This window comes from Erinaceus europaeus, chromosome 15 (genome assembly GCF_950295315.1).
Source record: "Erinaceus europaeus chromosome 15, mEriEur2.1, whole genome shotgun sequence".
In the NCBI taxonomy this organism is placed as follows: Eukaryota; Metazoa; Chordata; class Mammalia; order Eulipotyphla; family Erinaceidae; genus Erinaceus; species Erinaceus europaeus.
In genome coordinates, this window is record NC_080176.1 from 15379945 (window position 1) to 15403239 (window position 23295).

Consider the following 23295-nt stretch of genomic DNA (forward strand, 5'->3'; position numbering starts at 1 on the left):
TAAGCTAGAGCTGAGCAGTATATTGGTTAAAAAAAAAAAGGAAGAAAAGAAAGAAATTGCAATCCAAAATATGTTTAATTAATATGCATTTGTACTGTCTTCAAATAAAAGAAAATGGTGAACTCTCAAGTACTAGAAATTGTTTTGTCAGGACAGTGGCACACCTGGTTGAACGCCTGTGATACAATTGTGTAAGGACCCAAGTTCAATCCCCTGGTCCTCATTTGCAGGGGGAAAGCTTCATGAATGGTGAAGCAGTGCTGCAGGAGTCTCTCTGTTTCCCCCTTCTCTCAATTTCTCTGTCTCCAAAAAATGAAAAAAAAAATTGCTTAGTCACATCTGATCTTTCACTAATGCTGTTCAAGTACAGTGGGTACGTATAATAATCTTAACTTTGATTTTCGTAACCTCTGTGTGAACAAAGGTCAGAAATTTAAAAGTGAAACTGAAGCCCCAGAGGTTATGCAACTTTTTTAAAGATCACCTGGCCAGAAGTGGAAGAACTGAGATTTAAAACCCAGTTCTCTGACCTCAAAGTCTCTGCTCTTTAGTTAAACTAAAGGCCAATTCTTTTGAATTTTAGGACAATAATTTAATATTGCAGTCTAAAATAGTATATTTGTGTTCTTTACAAAAATAAATATTATTGTGGGTGCTGAGCAGTGGTGCACCTATTTGAGCGCACAAGGACCTGGGTTCAAGTGCCCAGTCCCCACCTGCAGGGAAGAAGCTTCAAATCGGTGAAGCAGTGCTGCAGGTGTCTGTCTCTCTCCTCTCTATCTCTGTTTTTCCTCTTGATCTCTGGCTGTCTCTATCAAATAAAAGTAAATAAATACTACTGTGTATTGTATGCTGTTGAAGCACCTCTTAAAAAAACAAACCTTGTTTTGGGATTATATAGTTTTACTAGGAATAAACACTAACTCCCTTTAGAGCAGATATTTCTTCTCTTGTCACCATCTAGCTCTAGATCCTGAAAGCCATACATAATGTACAGTTTAGATAAATAACATCAAGTACCCAAATTTTATCTTAACCATATGTCAGATCTCTGCTGCTGCCAAATTCTTGGCAAAAGCTTTTAAGGGGTTGGGTAAACTGCTTGTCTTGTGTGCTTGAGACCCTGGGTTCAATCCCCAGCACCACATAAAATGCCAGAGTAGTCCTCTCATCTTGCTCTCTCTCTCTCACTGAATCAATCAATTAATCTGTCTGTTTTTAGTAAGAGATCATTTCACTACAAGTTTCACTTCCATTTCTCTACCTTCTTTCTGAAAGGGGAATAGGTAACATACAGAAACATTGAGAATTTAGAATGGGATGATTAATTTGTTTGGAGAACCAATTTAGAAATTATTAAAATCTGGCTATATACATATTTCACTCGTAAGTGGCAATAATGATAAGTTCCTTTCCTCAATGATTATCTATTAAGAGCTGGATAGGGCCAGTGAAATAGCTTATTTGGATAGTGCACTGCTTTGCCGTGTGCAGGACCCAGGTTCAAGTCTGGCTGCAACCTCATTGAAGGAAGCTTTGGTGCTGTGTTCTCTTTTACTCTCTCTGCCTCTCTGTCTCTGTCTAAAAGTAAAATTTTAAAAATTGAGTAGAATATGTAGTAGTTTTTTCATTAAACTCATGCTTACTCATCCATGTCATAAATGAATGCAGGTAACTGTTGCCCATATCAATGCTACTGCAAAGAATGCTGCTGATGATAAACTGCGCCAGAGCCTCCGAAGGTTTGCAAATACTCACACGGCTCCAGCCACTGTGGTTCTTGTGTCAAGTAAGTGTAGATACATGTTGACTTCAGCTAATCTCAGTGTGGGAATTACAGATTCTGAGAGAGAACACCTTAAAGTAAAATCTACCTCCAAAGAGACTGAATTACATAGAACATATATGTGCATAGATTTGAGAACTACTTAGAAAAAGAAATTGTGGCTACTGAGATTCTCTTCTCTTTGGACTTGAGTGAGGTTTCTTGTAGGGTAAGATTAATTTTTTTAAATGTCATTTGTTTATTTGAGCTTCACTACTCTGAGCCAGTTTTTTTCAGATAGAAATAGCGAGGGGGCAGGGAAGATAAGACAACAGTATGGTGGGAACTGGCTCAAACCTGGGCCATGTACATGTAATATTACATTTTGCCTTTTTTTCTTTCTTTTTTTAAGATAGAGGCAGAGAGACAGAAAGTGAAAAGAGGCCATAGCACCCAAGTTTCCTTCAATGAAATAGTGGCTGGGCTTGAACCTGGGTTGTGCACATGGCAAAGAAACTTGCTAGCCAAGTGAGCTATTTGGCCACCTCTAAACTTTGTCTTCCCCACCCCATCCCCAGACCATATTGCTACTCTGTGTACATGTGTATGTGTATACACATCTGGAGACAGGGCATTGTTCATGCTTGACTTCACTTCTCTGGGATGCTTTTTCATTGAGAGGGAGGGAGGAAAAGAGGGGGGAGGGAGGTTGGTTGGGAAGACGAGACACCACAGCATTGGATTTCCCCTGTTGCCATAACACCTCCCATGTGGTATCAGGACTTGAACCTGGGCACTGCATATCAGTGCAGATGCCATACCTAATGAGCTTTCTCTTCAACCCAGTATTGCTGATTTTTAAAAATCCAAGATGAGTAATTTCCAAGGTTGAGACATCCCCAATTATTATTTTATGATCCCTTTTACTCCAAGAAGTAACATGCTTAGGACCCTGAAAGGGAGTTGGGGTGAACAACTTTGAATACACTCAACCATTCTTTTCTCAGTGGGTGGTACTAGAGTCCTCTGTCTCTGTGGAGTGTTTCTAATATTTTGGCTTGGGGTGGGCTGTACCTTTTCTTTCAGCTGATGTCAATTTTGCATTGGAACTCAGTGACCTGCGACACAGGCATGGTTTCCACATAATTTTGGTCCATAAAAATCAGGCCTCAGAAGCACTGCTGCATCATGCCAATGAGCTGATCAGATTTGAGGAGTTCATTTCTGACTTGCCCCCTAGGTTACCGTTAAAAATGCCGGTAAGTAGGCTTGTATTTCACTTTATTTTATTTTCCCAATTTCTGTGTAAGTTTATGGAGACTGAAGATAGCCCCCTGATCTGGGGGGGGGGGGTCCCCAAGCATGGATAAGACTGATTTTCAGAAGAGGGCAGCCAGAATTTGAAACAAGGCCTAATAACTTTCCTGTTTGCTCTTAAAAATAAAGGATCAATATGGGGGATCAGGTGGTAATGCAGCAGGTTAAGCGCATGTGGTACAAAGTGCAAGGACTGGTGTAAAGATCCCGGTTTGAGCCCCCAGCTCTCCACCTGCAGGGAAACCACTTCACAAGTGGTGAAGCAGGTCTGCAGGTGTCTGTCTTTCTCTCCCCCTCTCTGTCTTCCCCTCCTCTCTCCATTTCTTTCTGTCCTATCCAACAACAATGACATCAATAAACAACTACAATAATCATAACAACAAGGGCAACAAAAATGGGGAAAAAAATGGCCTCCAGGAGCAGTGGATTTGCGGTCTGGCACCAAGCCCCAGAAATAACCCGAGCCCCAGCAATAACCCTGGAGGCAAAAAAAAAAAGTATTAATATGTATGAATTTTGCTTTTATCTCCTCAAAATATTATAGGGAGTTGACTTCTGGATTTACCTAGTAGCCTACTCACTGTTCAACTAGCAGTACTTTGTTGTTGTTATTGTTTTTTGTCTTTTTACATAATTGTTATGCTACCTCTCCATCCCATATCCCATTTTTATTTTTGTTTTTTGCCAATATGGTTATCTTTCGTGCCTGCACAACTAATCTCCTACCCTTGGTGAACTCTTTTTTCCCCTTATCCTTTCTTTTATTTGACGGGACAGAGAGAAGTTGAGAGGGAAAGGGGGAGGGAGAGAAGGAGAGAAAAAGAAAAGACACCTGCAGCACTGCTTCAGCACCTATGAAGCTTCCCCCACAGGTGGGGACTGGGTGCTGGAACCCCAGGTACCTGATCATGGTAATGTGGTAGCGATACTTTGTATCAGTGTGGATAGAAGTAATGGAGTAAGAGTCAACCTTTTTTTACTTCCTGTTAGTGCCTTCCCAGTGTGACAGACACTGCTCCCAGAGGCTTGCTTTTTTTTTGGTTATAGAGACAGAAATTGAGAGAGGAGGAGGGGGGGGCCATAGAAAGGAAGAGAGAAAAAGAAACTCCCACAGCACTTCTTCACTACTCATGTAGTATCTCCCCTTAGGGACTAGGGGTTTAAATCTGGGTCCTTGTACATGGTAACTTGTGTGCTTAATGGTGCATCACCGCCTGTCCCCTTAAAAGAACTTTCACTATCTTGCCTACCCAAAGTAAGTTTACTCTCTCCCCCACTAAAGCACCGTTACTTCCCTTGCAGGGCTGTTAGCTTAAGTGTTGACTTGATTTCACTCATTGTTCTTTGCATTTTATAATTGTATAATTGAAGTATGGCCTTGAGTTAGCCTGTTGTATGTAACACTTTTCCTTTGTATCAGCAGTGCCACACTCTGCTCTATGTCTATAACCTGCCAGCAAACAAAGATGGCAAGAGCATCAGCAACAGGCTCAGACGCCTGTCTGACAACTGTGGCGGGAAAGTGATGAGTATCACAGGCTGCAGTGCAATTCTCCGCTTCATCAACCAGGATAGTGCAGAGCGGGCTCAGAAGCGAATGGAAAATGAAGATGTCTTTGGTAATAGGATTATTGTGTCATTTACTCCAAAAAATCGAGAGCTCTGTGAAGCAAAGAGCACCATTGCTGACAAAGTGAAGTCTCCAAAAAAACTTAAAAATCCCAAATTGTGCCTCATCAAAGATGCAAGTGAACAATCTTCCAGTGCCAAATCACCTGGAAAAGGGTCGCAGGCAAATTCAGGATTGGTGACAAAAAATGCAAATGTGAAAAGTTTACAGGTAATTTTGATACTTCTTGCTTTCTGAAGTTTGCAGTAGGTTTAGTTTCTGTTTTCCCTGCCCACTCTGCTCTTTTTTGGCATGCCTTTTTCATTTTTGAGATACTCAAAGTTAGGTGCTTTCTCTTTCGAGTCTGACACTTCTTGGATGCTTCCATTAAAAACTTCACTATTCTTGTGGCCCAAGAGAGCATCTCAAGCATGAGATGCCAAGTTTGATCCCCAGCATCACATGTGCCAGAATGATGGTCTAGTTCCCCCCCCTCAATTAATTAAGAAAAACTTAACTGGTTCTTATCTTTGTTTAAGGAGCTGTGCCGCATGGAGTCAAAGAGTAGTTCTAGAAACAGTGAATCCCAGCAAGGTCACCTCAGGCTGGTGACACCTGCTCACAGAAACTCAAGTGCTGCAGTGCCCATCCCTAAAAACTCGGGGATAGCTGAAGCCGTTTACAAAACCCATACAAAGTAGGTTCAATTACTTTTTTCATAGCTGAATTATCTCACAGGAAGGGAAACAAATGACCTTTTCTCAATTGTCTCCTCTAATAGAAAAGAGAACCCCAGTGCCCGAAGTGTTGCCAGTTCTCCCATAGAGAAAAAAGATAAAGAGGAGACTATGTTCCAAGTGAGTTACCCATCAGCTTTTAGCAAGTTGATTGCATCCAGGCAAGTTGGTTCTGTGCTTACATCTCAGACCTGGTCTTCTCGGTAAGTCCAGTTTCTGCATTGGGGGTTGGGGGGGTCGGGAGGGGTAAAGGGCAAAGGGGAAAGTTAGACATGATAAGAGGTATTATGAAATAATATATCTGTTTTAAAGAATTGAGGCAATACAAAGGAACATGCAGTAAAAGAAGGTCTTGGGAGTCGTGCGGTAGTGCAGCGGGTTAAGCGCAGGTGGCGCAAAGCGCAAGGACCTGTGTTAAGGATCCCGGTTCCAGCCCCTGGCTCCCCACCTGCAAGGGAGTCGCTTCACAGGCAGTGAAGCAGGTCTGCAGGTGTCTGTCTTTCTCTCCCCCTCTCTGTCTGTCTTCCCCTCCTCTCTTGATTTCTCTCTGTCCTATCCAACAACAATGACATCAATAACAACAACAATAATAACTACAACAATAAAGAAGCAACAAAAGGGAATAAATAAAGTTAAAAAAAAAAAAGAAGGTATTCATCCTTTCTTCCCCAGTCCCTTTTTCCTCTGGTAATCTTTGCTATCATTAGAGGGCAGTGTGTCTCACCATTTCTCCATGTGAGAAGCTTGGTCAGAGGTCAAAAGTAGCCCCTGCCCTCTGCACCTCATAAAGATTTTTGGCCCATACTCCCAGAGGGTTAAAGAATAGGGAAGCTTCCAATGAAGGGGATGGGATGTGGAACTCTGGTGGTGGGAATTGTATGGAATTGTATCCCTTTTATCCCAAAATCTTGTTGATCATTATTAAATCACTAATTAAAAAAAAAAAAAGAAAGAAAGAAAAAGAAAAGAAAGAAAGAAGCCCTTGGAACTAGTGGTGGGGATATTAAGATGCCCTTACCGTTTATTTTCCTGTGGCTTCATCATGTTGAGGAAAGAGAGCAACCTAGACATACATACATTTGGTTATTTTTATTCATAAAGTTATTATTGGAAGCTGTTTGAGGAGTAAGGGTCTCGATGATTTATTATTTTATTATTATTTTACCAGAGCACTGCTAAGTTCTGGCTCATGGTGGTGCTAGGCATTGAACCTGGAGCCTTGGAGCCTCAGACATATAAGTCTTCCACATAACCACTATACTATCTCCCTTGCCCCATAAGAATCTCTGTAAACCACTGAAATTATACAACAATTACTAAACTCATACCAAGTAATTTTGGGGAAAAGGAGCCCTGAGGATGTATTGCATCCCAAGAGCTCCTTCTGACATTGCACTTACCCTGCTAAGTTGGTGAAGACTCAGTAGAGAAAGAGGCTTTGGACCCGAGAAGTTACACCAGAAATCCATATTAAAAGCCTTCTTTTATATAGAGGACTTCAACTTATAAGCAAATATATCCGGTATTTTCAGAGCCATGGAGAGGTTCAGTGACGTACAGTGCTATCATGAGCTAGTTTGTAACAATAAGTGACCACAGTGCAAAGTTATGCAATGAAAGAGTATTTAACACTAAATACATTATTGGTTGCTAAGGAGTCAAGACCATACTTTTGATAATAAGCCTAAATCTGTATCACATTTTAGAAAACACATTTGAAAAGCAAATCTGATATAGTATGCCATTTTTAAATATTTATTTTCCCTTTTGTTGTCCTTTTTGTTTAACGTTGTGGTTATTGTTGTTATTGTTGTCATTGTTGTTGGATAGGACAGAGAGAAATGGAGAGAGGAAGGGAAGACAGAGAGGGGGAAAGAAAGACAGACACCTGCATATCTGCTTCATCACTTGTGAAGCAACTCCCTTGCATGTGGGGAGCCGGGGGCTCCAACCGGGATCCTTACGCAGGTCCTTGCGCTTTGTGCCAAATGTGCTTAACCCGCTGCGCCACCGCCCGACTCCCGTAATATGCCATTTTTATCTATAGTGTCAAAGCCTGACTGATTTATACTAAACAGAGCAACAGTTTATAAAATAATCTCAATATGTATGTTTTAAGCAGGAGTATGTCTCCAAATCTTTCAAACAGAGTGTCCCCACTTGCTTTCAACATCGTAAACCCAAGCCTTGTTGCCGACTGCCCAGACCCATATGCAAATGGTGCTGACATCCAGATCAGCAACATCGACTACAGGTTATCCCGGAAGGAACTGCAACAACTCATGCAGGAAGCCTTTTCCAGGCATGGCAAGGTAACCTTTCCCCTCTTGTTCTTCTCCATGTTTTATTCTTTGCTGGCACTTTAAGTCAAGGGAACTAAATTCAACTCATAGCCACAGCTGGGCTATGAGTACTCCCCAGCAAGTCAGAATGCCTTCTTTTCTCCTCTGGTCCACTCATGATGGTCTGCATGCAGTTTTCAGGACAGAGTCTCAGAAAGCATGAACCTCAGCAGGAGCACACTTTAAAGGCCACTTTGAGAAAGAAAACACTAATGAGTTTTAGTTAGCTCTGACTGCCCATATACAGAAATGTGTCTAATAACTACTGGATTGTTGGAGAAGTCATGATGCATATTTGTATAGAAAATTACCTCATGACTTTTCCAACAGCTCAATATATCTGATTCTGTCTCTTTTTAAGTGAAGCTTACTAAAAATGCACCTGTTGCATATAACTCTTTTCTCTTTAAAGATTTACTTTATTTCATATGAGTAATTTCATGAGAGAGAGAGAAAGAGCAACCTGAGCACCATTCTGGCACATACAGCACAAAGGTTTGAAGTGACAACCTCAGGTGTGCATATCCTTCACTCTACCAGCTGAAATATTGATGGTCCTCAATATGCAGAATGTTTGCAGAGTCTAGAGAAGACCATAACATCCCTTGCATGTGTTTGACCCTCAAGCATCCCTCAGAGAGCTAGGTATGCCAGAGCTAGGAGCAGGCCAGTTCAATATAATGTCCTTGAATGTCACTTTTGATTACTCACTTAGTTTCAGGTTGGCAGAAGTGCAGGGTTCAGACATAATCCCCCTGGTTCCCTCTGGAAGCACTGGTTCTGGGCAGACATGAATTGCTGCTTGCCTCTTTACTGGCACAGGTGAAGAGTGTGGAGCTTAGTCCCCATACGGATTACCAACTCAAGGCTGTGGTTCAGATGGAGAATTTGCAGGAAGCAATCAGTGCAGTGAATAGCCTCCACAGATACAAAATTGGCAGCAAGAAGATCCTGGTCTCACTTTCCACAGGAACTGCTAATAAATCACTCTCTATACTGAGGTAAGAAAGAAGTCATTTATTTCTGGAAGTAACACTTTGGCCTAGAAACAGTTTTGGAAAGAAGAAAAATTTATCACATTCCCGGCCCTCTCGTTATGATTATGTAAGCAATAGAGTTTACTCTCAATTGATAGGGTTGGAAATAAGCCAGAAGTTAGGAATAAACTAGCTGAAATAATTGCACTTACATTCAAGTGATTAATCAAAGTTGAAATACAGCTAAAATTTGGCAGATGCAGAGGAGCAAAATAAGAGGCTACAGAACAGGTTCTAAAAATAGTGGACCTCTACAGTAGTTCATAAACCTGGAAAGTCTGAAAGATCTTCAAATCTTAATATAAGTTGGGTTTGTCTCTCAAGAGTAATGATGCACAGCTGCAGTCTCTCAGCTTGCAGAGATATTCCTAATGTTAGAGATGCCCAGCCCCATGTGTCTGACTGTGTCAGTCTTAGGAATCTAGTGATACTTTTATTCACAACAAGCTTTCATTCTTCTTTGATTCTCCTTGTTTTGGGGGAAGCTTATGAAACAGCATTCTGTTCTTCATGTTTAGACTCTCAGAAATCTTCTCTGACATGTACTGTACCTTATCTCAAATCAGGTTTTTATAATAAAATAGGGTATAAGATACATTGTAGAAAATTTGAAAAGTTCAGGAACAGAAAAAAGGGAAAGAATCCATAATCCTTTAACTCGTGTTAAATCCAGTCACTGTGTGTGTGTGTGTGTGTGTGTGCGCGCGCATGCGCATGCACGCCTTTCTGTTTGCTTAAGCTGTGGTTTTAACTATCTTTATTTACTTAATGGATAGTGACAGAAAAATCAAGAGGGAAATGGAGATAGGGAGAGAGAAGCCTGCAAGCACTTTTTCCTGTAGATGGGGACTTGGGGGCTTGAACCTGGGTCCTTACACACTGTAATATATGTGCTCACATAGGTGCACCACCACTGGCCTCCTGAAATTATTTTCACTTGTGAGTCCTCAATTATAGGAAGTCCTCTCCTATATCTGTAACTTATGAAGTGCGTTATAGCAGGAGTCACTCAAGCTCTTCTGTCTTTTGCTGTTAACAACATGTCTGTCCCACTGTGTAGTCAGTGCCCTTCTGATCCACAGATATAAGAATCCCTATGCTTGAGTCTGACTAAATTTCCAGTGTGTAACTTGATATTCTGAAATTTGTACCTAAAATCCTCTCTTTATGTCTTTTCTGGAAAATAAGTTCTGATATATCCAAAATTTGTAAATTTATTTTGCATACACATCATGTTTTCACTTTTATGAACTCTCTTAAAATGCCACTTGGAATGAAGAGGAAGTTGTCTGTGCTCTGATTTTTTTTTTTTTTTTTTTTCCCACCAGAGCACTGCTCAGCTCTGACTTATAGTGGTATAGGGGACTGAACCTGGGACTTGGGAGCATCAGGCATAAGATATCATTATGCTATCTACCCCTGCCCTGCTCTGATTGATTAAAATCTTGTTTTACAGTGCAGAAACGATATGTATTCTTCAGGATGCTCCTGCCTGTTGTCTGCCTCTTTTTAAATTTACAGATATCTATGAAAAAAAGTAAGTTAGATTTGTTTTTGTTTTTTTAAAGATTTTTTTATTTCCTATGACATTGAGAGATACTGGATCACCACTCTGGTACATGTGGCACTGGGGACCAAACTGGGAGTCTGAGGCATGAGAGTTCAGTACCATACCAGTCAATATATTCCACTAACCACTGACTACGTTTTTGCTGGTTTGTTTTCCACTGAACCAGTCAATACTGATTAGTGCCTTCTATACATAAAACTGTGGTGGTGACTCTTAAGGAACTTCCTGCCTCAGAGGAAATGAGGCAAAGACGGTGGTAGATTTTAACATTTTTTTTTTTTTTAGCAGACTTAGACTTTATACCCCAAGCTTATACTTTATTTTTCCCCAATTGACTTTTTAATATATTATTCATTGATTGAGCAATTTTAACACCTTCTAGACTGTAGGCTTCAGAACAAGAACTGGCTCTGAACTAACACCATGTCTTTACTACCTAGTGTGTAATAAATGCATAGCAAGTACTGTGGGATGAAAGAAAGAGACTCCATGGAGAATACAAAGCTGGGAAGACAGCCCTTTCTTTGAGGAGCTTCTGTCTTGGGGGAAAGAGAAGATACTCACAAATGATTATATAGAACAAAGCAAACTCACTAAAAGGAGTAGAAAAGAGAAAATACTTTGAGGAATCAGAGGATAGAAACAGCCAAGAATGTGACCATTGTTCTGTAGATAACAGAGCCACTGAATTATTAAAGAAGTGAAGGCAGGGAAGGATGAGCTCTCAACATGAAAGCCAAAACTGGGAAAGGTGATTGAAGAGTCAGTCTCAGAGGAAGCCTAGGTCATGAGGTTGAGGTAGAAGGAAGGTTAGAGAGTAGCTGAAAAGGAACAGTCCTCTTCTGGAGGAAGAGAGCAGAGGTGAAAGGCAATACAGAGGGCTTTGGAAGCAAAGGGGAGCCATGTGGAAAGAACTATTTTCCTCCCTCACAGAATTAGGGGAGGTCATTTATAGAAACTACATGGGGTTCCCTAGAACCCCACCCTACTGGGAGTATGGATTGACCTGTGAACGCCCATGTTCAGAGGGGAAGCAATTACAAAAGCCAGACCTTCCACCTTCTGCATCCCACAATGACCTTGTGTCCATACTCCCAGAGGGTTAAAGAATAGGAAAGCTACCGGGAGGGGATGGGATACAGAGTTCTGGTGGTGGGAATTGTGTGGAATTGTACCCTTCTTATCCTATGGTTTTGTCAATGTTTCCTTTTTATAAATGAAGAAGGAAGGAAGGAAGGAAGGAAGGAAGGAAGGAAGGAAGGAAGGAAGGAAGGGAAAAAAAAGGAAACTGCATGGGAGGTCAGTAGGGGAAGAGAGAGGACAGAGGAGTAGGTACCAGATGACATGATCATAACAGACAGTGAGCCAAAGATAGCTTGAAGGAGTGCCAAGCATCACTGGCTTGGAAGAGAATGAATTTATGAACATAATTCTAGTTTTACTTTCAAAAAGAGAAAGGCTTTCTTGGTTATAGCTCTTACTTAAACAGGACTGAAATTTCTGTCTAATCAAAGGAAAATGTTCTATTGTTGAGTCAGCATCACTCTCTTTTTTCCTTGCATTTAGGTTTGGGCACAAGTTGAATGTGTCAGATTTATATAAATTAACAGACACAGTTGCAATCCGTGAACAAGGAAATGGGAGACTGGTCTGTCTCTTACCCAGCAGTCAAGCCAGACAGAGCCCCTTGGGGTCCTCCCAGTCGCACGATGGCTCCTCAACCAATTGCAGCCCAATTATATTTGAAGAGTTGGAATATCATGAGCCCATCTGCAGACAGCATTGTTCCAATAAGAATTTCAGGTATGCCACTCATTTCCCTTGAGAAAAATTTTTTATATAAGGTCATAAAGTATCTGTTAGAATTACCTCCAGAACCTTTTATAAGCCACTGAGAAATGTCAACCAACCTCTTTGTTCTCTTTCTGCAGTGAACATGAATTTGATCCAGACACTTATAAGATTCCTTTTGTGGTTCTCTCTTTGAAGACATTTGCACCCCAGGTTCACAGTCTGCTGCAAACACATGAGGGCACTGTACCTTTGCTAAGGTGAACATGCCACAGACATTGTGATGCAGTGTCCCAGTTCTCTGCATAGTTTGGCCTGTACCCACACCTCTCCTCAACCAAATTTTGAAAAAAACTTCATCCTAATGTTTTTAGCCTGGCTGTCAAGATATCTCTGACATGCAATTCTTTTGCTCAATAGTGCAACAAGAAAATTTGCATTTGTGCTGAACTTTAGAAACTTAAACATAGGCTAGTTTCTACTCCACAGAGAAGAGATTATTCCAAGTGCTATAACAGATGTATGCATGCATTGTAGTAGATAGTTGTAGTTACAGATGGGTAGACTTAATCTAGGGGTTAGCACAGGAATAAGTCACCTTAAGGCCTCTCGTAGTTAAGGCAAACTGAGTTATAACTCAGTTGCCCTACTTTTTAACCTCCTGGGCTGGAGAAATTTGTCTAGGAATTTCTAGTACTATCAGGATATACCAGAGGGAAATAGCAGATTGCTTTCCTGGGACCTTAATCCTGGTACATGCACAGAAAAGTTTGTTTAGCAAGTGCTTTACTTTTCTTTAATTGTAATTAGCCTGTTTCTGTCCCATTTCAGCTTCCCAGAATGTTATGCTTCGGAGTTTGGTGAATTAGAAGTTGTGCAGGAAAACCTAGGGGGTGTTCCTCTAGAGCACTTCATCACCTGTGTCCCAGGTGTAAACATTGCCACTGCACAGAATGGCATCAAAGTGGTTAAATGGATTCACAACAAACCCCCACCACCCAACACAGGTATTTGGTTCTTGGGAGCCACCAGCTTCCGTGAGGAGGCTGCAGACTTTTAACCCTACCAGAAGCAACCGTATAATGAACTTAAAGTTCTTTGGTGTCACCTCGACCTTTTAAAAGTACCAGCATGGATTTATAAAATATTCATAACCCAAATTCTGCAATTACAAATCTCTTCGATAACCTTTTGGAGCATTTTGGCTTGTCAGTGATCTCTTTTTAAACATAATTTCCTCTTTTTAAAATATATATATTGCCTCCAGGGTTACTGCTGGGGCTCAGTGCCTGCACTACGAATCCACTGCTCCTGGAGGCCATTTTTTCCTTTTTGTTGCCCTTATTGTTACCCTTGTTGTTACTATTATTGCTGTCATTGATGATGTTGTTGGATAGGACAGAGAGAAATTGAGAGAGGAGGGGAGGCAGAGGGGGGAAAGACAGACAACTGCAGACCTGCTTCACCACCTGTGAAGGGACCCCCCCCCCCGCAGGTGGGGAGCCTGGGGCTCGAACTGGGATCCTTACCGTGGTCCTTGCACTTTGTGCCATGTGCGCTTAACCCACTATGCTACTGCCCAACCCCCCCAATAATATATTTTAAAATATTTTATATATATTTTAATGAGAGAGATACAGAGAGAAAGACCAGAGCACTACTTAGCTCTGACTTATGGTGGTGCTGGGGATTGAACCTGGGAGCTCAGAGCCTCATGCATGAAAGTCTTTTGCATAACCATTATGTATCTCCCCAGCCTGATAGTTTGCTTTTTTTTTAATCTTTATTTATTAGATAGAGACAACCAGAAATTGAGAGGAGGAGGGAAGCTAGAGAGGAAGAGAGGCAGAGAGACACCTGCAGACCTGCTTTACCACTTGCAAAGCTTTCCCCCTGCAGGTGGGGACCCGGGGCTCGAACCTGGGTCCTTGTGCACTGTAGCATGTGTGCTCAACTAGGTGCGCCACCACCCGACCCCCCAGCCTGATAGTTTCTAAAGATAGTTTCTAGCATTTGAAGGTGGTATCTCTTACTGCCAATTTACTTTTGAAATTCATGTTGATTGACATTTCTGAAGTTGATAAATGTGGAAGTGAATTTAGGGGCTGGGTGGTGGTACACCTTGCTTGAACACACACATTATAGTATGTGAGGACTTGGGGTTAAAGCCCCCGTCCCCATCTGGAGGAGGGAAGCTTTATGAATTGTGAAACAGTTCCCTCTATATCTCCCCATTCTCTCAATTTATCTGTTTCTACTTATAATAAATATTAAATGAAAGCTCTTTTTAAAAAATAAAATAAATGTAAAGGATGAGGACATTTGGATCTTGATTTGGGTGAGAGTCTGAGTTCTGGATGCCCACACAAGTTGAGTTGCTTCTTATAAACAACTCAGTAAATTTTTACCTTTATAGTAATACATACTTCTTTCTGGCCTGCAACACGACCTCCTTAGTTCACCCACTTTCTCCTTTCCTACAGGAAAATAGATAAGAACAATCAGGGAACTCTTCTCTTAGAGGGGAAATTTTGTTCCAAAGCTTATCCACCTACTCAGATTCCCTCTTAGTCTTGACCACACCAGAGCCCATATGTTATACCACTCTCTCCTGTCTCTGATGTCACTTTCCCATCATGTCATGTCATGTCATGTCATGTCACCAGAGCATGGCTGAGCTGTGGTTTATTGTGGTGTTGGGGATTGAACATGGGACCTCAGAGCCTCAGGCATGAAAGCCATTTGTATAACCATTATTCTGTCTCCCTAGCTCCTTCACTACTTACTTTTCATTTCATTTTATTTTTTTAATGCAGTGTTTTGGATTGAACTCAGAGCCTTGAACATGACCCACCTCCCCACTCCAATTTGAAAAGGCGCGCGCGCACATGCGCGCGCGCGAGAGAGAGAAAGAGAATGAGAGAGAATGAACCAGAAAGAACATCATTGTGGCACATGCAATGCTAGGGACCAAACCTAAAACCTTTAAATCTAATCTTCCAACCACTGTGCCACTTCTCAGGCCACAATTAATTTCTTCTTATAAGAGGGAAAGAGAGGTGGTCTGGGAAGTGGTACAGTAGATAAAGCATTGGATTCTCAAGCATGAGGCCACAAGTTCAATCCCCAGCAGCACATGTACCAGAGTGATGTCTGGTTCTGCTTCTCTCTTCCTAACTTTCTCAGTAATAAATAAAACCTTTTTAGGATACTTATTTATTTAATATTTATTTATTTCCTTGTTTTCCCAAAGCCCTTGCATTTTTATTGTTGTCGTCGTCATTGTTGGATAGGACAGAGAGAAATTGAGAGAGGAGGGGAAGATAGAGGGGGAAAGATAGACACCTGCAGACCTGCTTCACCACTTGTGAAGCAACACCCCTCCAAGTGTGGATCCGGGGGCTCGTACCAGGATCTTTATGCCTGGTCCTTGCGCTTTGAGCCACCTGCGCTTAATCCGCTGCGCTACCACCCGACTCCCAATAAAATCTTTAAAAAAGAGAGAGAAGAAGGGAGAGAATCCCCTAAGCACCACTCCACCATCCATATGTTCCATTTTCCTCTGCACTTGGTGTTAATGTAGTGCCAGGGATCAAACCAAAGGCCTAGAAGGCACACTTTCTACCCACTGAACTACATCCCCATCCTGATTATTATTTTGTTTTATTTTAACACATATTTAAATTAACTTTGAATAGGCATAAATTGAGAGGGAAGGGGAAATAGAGAGGGAGAGAGTGGGGCTGGGTGCTGGCACACCTGGTTGAGTGCACATGTTACAATGTGCAAAGACCTGGGTTTGAATCTCCAGTCCTCACCTGCAAGGGGAAAGCTCTGCAAGTGATAAAGTAATATTGCGGTGTCTCCCTCTCTGTCACTCCTTTCCTCTCGTTTTCTGGCTGTCTCTATCCAATAAATACATAAAGATAATAAAAAAAAAAGAAATTAAAAAAGAGAAAGAGGGAGAGCGACAACACTGTGTAACCACTCTTGATGCTTCCCCCTTACAGTTGGGGACTGAGACTTGAATCCAGGTCCTTGCACATTGTAATGTGCACTCAAACAGGTGTGCCATCACCTGCCCCCTGATTATTTTTTAAAGGTTCATTTATTTATTTATGAGAAAGGGAGAACCTTTGTACCACTCAGGCACATGTGATGCCAGGGATTGAACTTAAGACCTTGTACTTGTGAATTCAATGCTTTAGCCACTGTACCACCTCCAAGGCTGCACCTGATTATTTTATTTATTTATTTATTTATTCCCTTTTGTTGCCCTTGTTGTTTTTATTGTTGTAGTTATTGGTGTTATTGATGTTGGATAGGACAGAGAGAAATGGAGAGAGGAGGGGAAGACAGAGAGAGGGAGAGAAAGACAGACACCTGCAGACCTGCTTCACCGCCTGTGAAACGACTCCCCTGCAGGTGGGGAGCCAGGGGCTCGAACCGGGATCCTTATGCCGATCTTTGTGCTTTGCGCCACCTGCGCTTAACCCACTGTGCTACCTCCTGACCCCCGCACCTGATTATTTTTATAATGAAACTGTTGTCCTAATTATATGAACTTACAAAAGAATCACAATGACCTGTTTCTTACTGAATTTTTTATTATGCTAGTTTTGTATTGCCACTTCCTATTTTCAAAGCCACCTTTTCACTCCAGTAGCAGTAATTGGGCTCTTCTGCTTGAAGACCATAAATGACTCTGTTTCTGTGGGAGAGTGTTTCACTTAGCTAAGTTACCTATGGATCTTTGAAATACAATAAATTTATAAGCAGAAAACATCCTCTGTATTTGCTACTTGTACTTTAAGTTAGCACTGAAGGGATGTACTTTACTTTGGCTACTTGACTTCAAGGTGAGGTGGGAAAGCATTTGCTAGTCTGGAGACACACTGGGCTTGGCTTTTGATTATGTGGGACCTGAGTAGAAGAGCCAAGAAGTAAAGCTGTGTGATCATAATTGAGCACAAGCAGGATTATTCAAGGTTACCTTTATCTGAGCTGGTGAAGTCATTCTGTCTTACCTTCTTTTTTACTCCCCACATATCTAGACCCATGGCTTCTACGTTCTAAAAGTCCTGTGGGTAACCCACAGCTGATCCAGTTCAGTAGAGAAGTGATTGACTTACTGAAGAATCAACCATCCTGTGTCATACCGATTAGTCATTTCATCCCTTCCTATCACCACCACTTTGCAAAGCAATGTCGGGTATCAGACTATGGCTATTCCAAGTTGATTGAATTATTGGAAGCAGTGCCTCATGTGTTGCAGGTGAGGATTGGGAATATTTATTTATTTATTTATTTATTTAGTTTTAATTTATTGGGGAATTAATGTTTTATATTCAACAGTAAATACAATAGTTTATATATGCATAACATTTCTCAGTTTTCCATATAACAATACAGCCCCCACTAGGTCCTCTGTCATCTTTTTTGGACCTGTATTCTCCCCACCCTCACCCACTCCAGAGTCTTTTCCTTTGGTGCAATATGGAAATAGTTTATAAATTGGAATTTCCCTCTATAGATATGATTGTTGCAGCCCCCAAACCAGGATAGGTGGTAACCTATGTTCTGGCAAATGAACTCAGAGCAAGACATCCTGACCAAGCTCTTCAGCATGCAGAAAACACAGACAGGTGGCTTCTCAGTTTTCCAGAAAACAAATTAAGTTTAAACTTAAGTAAGTCCAATTTAAAGGTGCTTCTTAGGACACTGAGGCTATTGTCCTTCTGGTCTCAATATACTGACCTTCCCAGTACAGCTTTCCTAGAATTGCTGTTACAGAGAAGCTGCTGTGAACATGGACTTACCTTAATTACAAATGAGCAGAACAGTTCCTAAGAAATCTTTACCTATTAAGTTACATTGTTAGAATAGCTTCCCCTTGTAGAATAGCCTGAAAACATCAGCCTTCAAAGACAAGCTTAATTGTTCAGAGTAATAGTATACATTTTTAAAAATGTGATTTAAAAAAAAGACTGAAACCGAGGGTCTCATGCATGCACTCTACCACTGAGCCACTTCCTCAGTCCAATACTCAGTACTATTTTTGGAAGGGTGTATAGAGCAAAAAAAAAAAAAAAAAAAAAGATAGGTTCCAGGTACTTGATGATTCATTTTAAGATCTACATTTTGTTGATCTACATTTTGAGATCTGCATTTCAAAATGCAGATCTCACACAATAAGGGCACTTCTTGTGAGAGCAATTAAAGACAAGAGCATGTTATTGAAGAAAGTCAGTCTTAACAGTATAAATACCAGATTCTTGCTTTGCAGATTCTTGGGATGGGCTCCAGGCGTTTGCTGACCCTTACCCATAGGGCCCAGGTGAAGCGGTTTACTCAGGATTTACTCAAACTTCTCAAATCCCAAGCCAGCAAACAGGTTGTTGTGAGAGAATTCTCACAGGCCTATCATTGGTGAGTTTATAAGAAGAAAGTATTTAAAAATACTTTCCCTCATTTTAATAATTATCTAACTTTTCTATGTAGCATTCTTTTGGAAAAGTAATGTTTCTCATTCTTTTCCTACTTCCATGGTTAAAATTTAGGTGTTTTTCAAAGGACTGGGATGTCACTGAATATGGTGTTTGTGAACTGATCGATATTATTTCAGAGATTCCAGACACAACTATCTGCTTGTCCCAACAAGATAATGAAATGGTGATTTGTATTCCCAAAAGAGGTATGTTGACTTAAATTTTCTGGAAGAACATTGTCTACCTCAGTGATTGATTACTGGGGCCTGATGGTAGCACACCTGGTTAAGTGCACACATTACAGTGCACAAGGATGCAGGTTCAAACCCTTGGTCCTCACCTATAGGGGGAAAGCAAGGCTGCAGGTGTCTGTCTCTTTCTGTCTGCCCTCCACTCAGCTTCTCTCTTTCTTTATCCCATAATAATAAATAAATAAATATATTTTTAAAAGAAACCAACTATTACCACAGTGATTACTTTAACATGAACTCACTTAGGGATGCCTTTTCCCTGTCCTCTGTGTTTCCTGGAAAGTCCATGGAAGACATAGTGAGAACGATTATCTACTATATAGTGGATCTTGGGTTTTTCATAGTAAGTGAAACCACTTGTCCGGAAGAAAAGCATGCTAGTCTTTCAAAATTCACTCTCATGGGAGAAATAAAGTTAAAACCAGCACTTTCTTCAAATGTCTCTTGCAGCCATCTGTGACTGTTTCTGCTGTAATTATCCAGTTTAGAATAAGTTACCATGAGTGTTGATAGTCTCTTCTTTCTAACTGAGCTGCTTTACTATGAACACTTGACAAGAAATTTAAATTCAACTGAATGTTTTTGTATTTACTTTTTTTTTTTTTTCTTTACCAGAGTACTGTTCAGCTCTGGCTTATGGTGGAGCTGGAGGTGAACCTTGAACCTCAGAGCCTCAAGCATGAAAGTCTGTTACATAATCATTATGCTATCTTTCTGCCCTTGCATTTTACATTTTATTAGCTCCAATTGAGGTCCAGAAAATAGAATAGATAAAATTAAATGTAAATACTATCACATTCTCCTACTATGATTACTCAGTGGTTCTTAAATTCTGCCCCTACAGATGACTGATATCCATGAACTCGTAGTATTCCAAAGCAGAAATGAGTGATGTGTCAGTCTTTTCCCAGTTCTACAAACATAATAGAAACAAATACTACATCCAAGCTTTTTCTCCTGTGTGTTATTGTTAAACTTTTGATGCCTGGTACTCTTTTCTGTTAGCAATTTTAACTGAAGGTTAGATGAATAAAAGCATGTGAAGATTCAGAAGTGTTATTTCTTAGACATCCTTTCTAGATTACTTTCCCAAATACAGATTATACAGTCCATATCTTTCAAGTATACACACACACACACACACACACACACACACACACACGCTGTTCTATATATCTATTGAGCTCACATATGGTGTGCAGACAGAGGAGACAGATCTAGAGAAGTTATTTTTAGCTTATAAAGTGAAATGACATACATCTGTGTGTTTTCTAAGGTATTGGAATGTGGAGAAGAAAAAATTTGACAGAGGTAAAAAGGTTGTGTGTGTTTTGTGTTATACCACAGTGCCTCGGGACTTTCCGGTCTTCTCCCCTAGAGCAAATTCAAAAACTACCCACAATGAGAGAAGAGGATATGAATGTGTTAGATTATGTGTATTTGGAAGGCATGGATGGATGATTGCCATTATAAACTGCCCATAGACTTAACTATAGAGTATTAAATGCAAATAGTGGGAAAAGACTGACTTATGTGGTCTTTTTTGTTTGCTTTTGTTGTTATTATAAAGAACGTACTCAGGATGAAATAGAAAGGACAAAACAGTTCTCCAAGGATGTTGTTGATTTGCTGCGGCATCAACCCCATTTTCGGATGCCTTTTAACAAATTCATCCCTTCTTACCACCACCACTTTGGCCGGCAGTGCAAACTTGCATACTATGGTTTTACCAAACTACTTGAACTTTTTGAAGCCATACCTGACATTTTACAAGTAAGTAAATAGTTTAACTACATTTTTCTGAACAGCATTAAGGAAAAATCCTGTTGTTTTCAGACCCATTTTTCTGGGAAGTAGGAAAACTATAAACTAGGATGAAAATTGGAAATATTCTGATCAGAGAAACTATGTTCTTGGCTCATTAGTGATTTTAACTGAAAGTATTTTTTGCTCAAGAAAGAAATTATTCTTTAAACTTGTTTTAGGATTAGTACTTTTTAAAAAGGGTTCAGTGGTTTTATTTTTATTTATTATATATATATATATATATATATTTTTTTTTTTAACCAAAGCCCTGCTCAGCTCTGGTTTATGGTGGTGTGAGGGATTGAGCCTGGGACCTTGAAGCGCCTTAGACATGAGAGTCTTTTTGTATAACTATTATACTATCTCCCCTGCCCAAGAGTTTGATTTCTTAAAGTGAATATTCTTTCATTTGTGTCATACCTTTCAAATCTTACATTGGAAGTCAGATTGAACACGAGTTGATGAAAGTGGTATGCTCAATTAAACCCAATCTCTGTTGTTGATTTCAATGATATCACTATTTTTAACCCCAAAATACTTAACATAACTCTTGTGTGATAAAACTCACATCACTTTCTTAACCATTTTAATTGTATAATTCAGTAGTGTTAAATGTGTTTACAGTGCTGTGCATCCAGTTTCCAGAACTTTTTAATATGTAAAGCTGAGTTTAGTGTGAAAAAAAACACTAAAAAGGGCTGAGGACAGCATAATGGTTATGCAAAAGACTTTTATACCTGAGGCACTTAGGTCCCAGGCTCAGTCTCCAGCCCAACCATAGAGCTGAGCTCTGGTCTTTTCTCTCTGCCTTTCTTTCTCTTACTAAAAAATAAAAAGTGCCTGGGGCTAGGCAGTGGCACACCAGGTTGAGCACACACATTACTACATGCAAGGACGTAGGTTCTAACCCCTGCTGCCCACCTTCAAGGGGACAGTTCATGATCAATGAAGCAGATTTGCAAGTGTTTTTCTCTTTCCCTTTCTATCTCTGTCTTCTCTCTCAGTTTCTCTTTGATCTATCAAATGAAATAGAAAGAAAAAAAAAGGCCACCTGGAGCAGTGGATTCATAGTGCTGGTACTGAGCCCTAGTGATAACCCCGGTGGCAATAAAAAAAATAATAATAATAAGGGAGTCGGGCAGTAGCGCAGCGGGTTAAGCGCACGTGGCGCAAAGCACAAGGACCAGCGTAAGGATCCTGGTTCAAGCCCCTGGCTCCCCACCTACAGGGAGGTCACTTCACAAGCAGTGAAGCAGGTATGCAGGTGTCTATCTTTCTCTCCCCCTCTCTGTCTTCCCCTCCTCTCTCCATTTCTCTCTGTCCTATCCAACTACATCGACATCAATAACAGCAATAATAACAACAACAATAAAACAACAAGGGCAACAAAAGGGAAAATAAATATTTTTTTAAAATTAAAAAAAAATAAAACACTCACACTAAAGTGTCTAGTTATTGGTTATATTTTCATACTATTTAGTTCCATAAGCAGTAATAATTTGTTAAATCTCCCTTTCTTTCTCCCTGTGTGTTTTTCCAAGGTATTGGAATGTGGAGAAGAAAAAATCCTTACTTTGACAGAGGTAGAAAGATTCAAAGCTCTAGCTGCCCAGTTTGTTAAACTCCTTCGGTCCCAAAAAGATAACTGCCTTATGATGACAGATCTACTTACAGAATATGCTAAAACCTTTGGTTATACATTTCGCCTCCAAGACTATGATGTCAGTTCTATTTCGGCTTTAACACAGAAACTCTGCCATGTTGTAAAGGTAAACAGCTTTTCTCTTTCTCTCTTTTCTTTTTTTCAGAGTAAAATTAGTGGGGCCACAGTCCACATTGAGTTGTTCACATGTGCTTAGCTTATTGCTTCATAACTTGCTTTGTATTTCGTGAACACCTCATGACTGACAAGGTAATAGGAAAATGACTTTGGTTTGGCATTTTAGAATTTTGGTCTTGGATTTTGTGTATTTATCAATAGCCATACAGTGTATGGCTATTCTTTTTTCTTTTCTCTTATTTTAAACTGAGAGGGTCACTGTTATCCCAGAGTATTTATTCTCAGTATTTATATCTCAGCACTGTTGACTTGAAGATGGATCTTTCTAAACAGAACTTTGTGAAGTTTTTAAAATATATACATTGTTGTGGTTCGGGAGGTGGTGCAGTGGATAAAGTATTGGATTCTCGACCATGAAGTCCTGAGTTCAATCCCCGGCAGCACATGTACCAGAGGGATGTCTGGTTCTTTCTCTCTCTCTCTCTCTGCCTATATTTCTCATGAATAAATAAATTTAAAAAATATATATATATATATATTTGGATAGATACAGTGAAATTGAGATGGGAGGGGGAGATAGAGAGACAGACACCTACAGCTCTGCTTCACCACTCATGAAGCTTTCCCCCTGCAGGTGAGGACCAGGGACTTGAACCTGGGTCCTTGCACGTGGTAGTATGTCCTCTTAACTAGGTACGCCAACATCTGGCCCCTTTCTCTAGTTTTTAGGTGAAATTTAATCACAGATCTCTTCTTATTTTTCCAGACTGACTCACATAAGAAGTTGATTGAGGAGGAAGCT

The 23295-nt window shown here is 40.4% G+C and overlaps 1 protein-coding gene across 12 annotated transcripts in view; it reads left to right on the forward strand.

The window, feature by feature from the left end:
* Window positions 1–23295, forward strand: part of MARF1 (meiosis regulator and mRNA stability factor 1) — a 51140-nt gene that overhangs the window by 13350 nt on the left and 14495 nt on the right. For 3 of the 12 annotated variants that reach the window (XM_060172920.1, XM_016185339.2, XM_060172930.1), the window contains exons 6-21: window positions 1672–1789; window positions 2852–3024; window positions 4503–4922; window positions 5231–5388; window positions 5473–5631; window positions 7548–7740; window positions 8593–8771; window positions 10264–10344; window positions 11944–12180; window positions 12309–12428; window positions 13000–13175; window positions 17223–17443; window positions 18455–18597; window positions 18729–18862; window positions 20478–20680; window positions 22255–22482. In XM_060172920.1, coding sequence (XP_060028903.1) covers window positions 1672–1789; window positions 2852–3024; window positions 4503–4922; window positions 5231–5388; window positions 5473–5631; window positions 7548–7740; window positions 8593–8771; window positions 10264–10344; window positions 11944–12180; window positions 12309–12428; window positions 13000–13175; window positions 17223–17443; window positions 18455–18597; window positions 18729–18862; window positions 20478–20680; window positions 22255–22482 — 2943 coding nt within the window. The remainder of the gene's footprint in view (window positions 1–1671; window positions 1790–2851; window positions 3025–4502; window positions 4923–5230; window positions 5389–5472; window positions 5632–7547; window positions 7741–8592; window positions 8772–10263; window positions 10345–11943; window positions 12181–12308; window positions 12429–12999; window positions 13176–17222; window positions 17444–18454; window positions 18598–18728; window positions 18863–20477; window positions 20681–22254; window positions 22483–23295) is intronic. The other 9 variants (XM_007516528.3, XM_060172921.1, XM_060172925.1 and 6 more) reach the window with 5 other exon arrangements.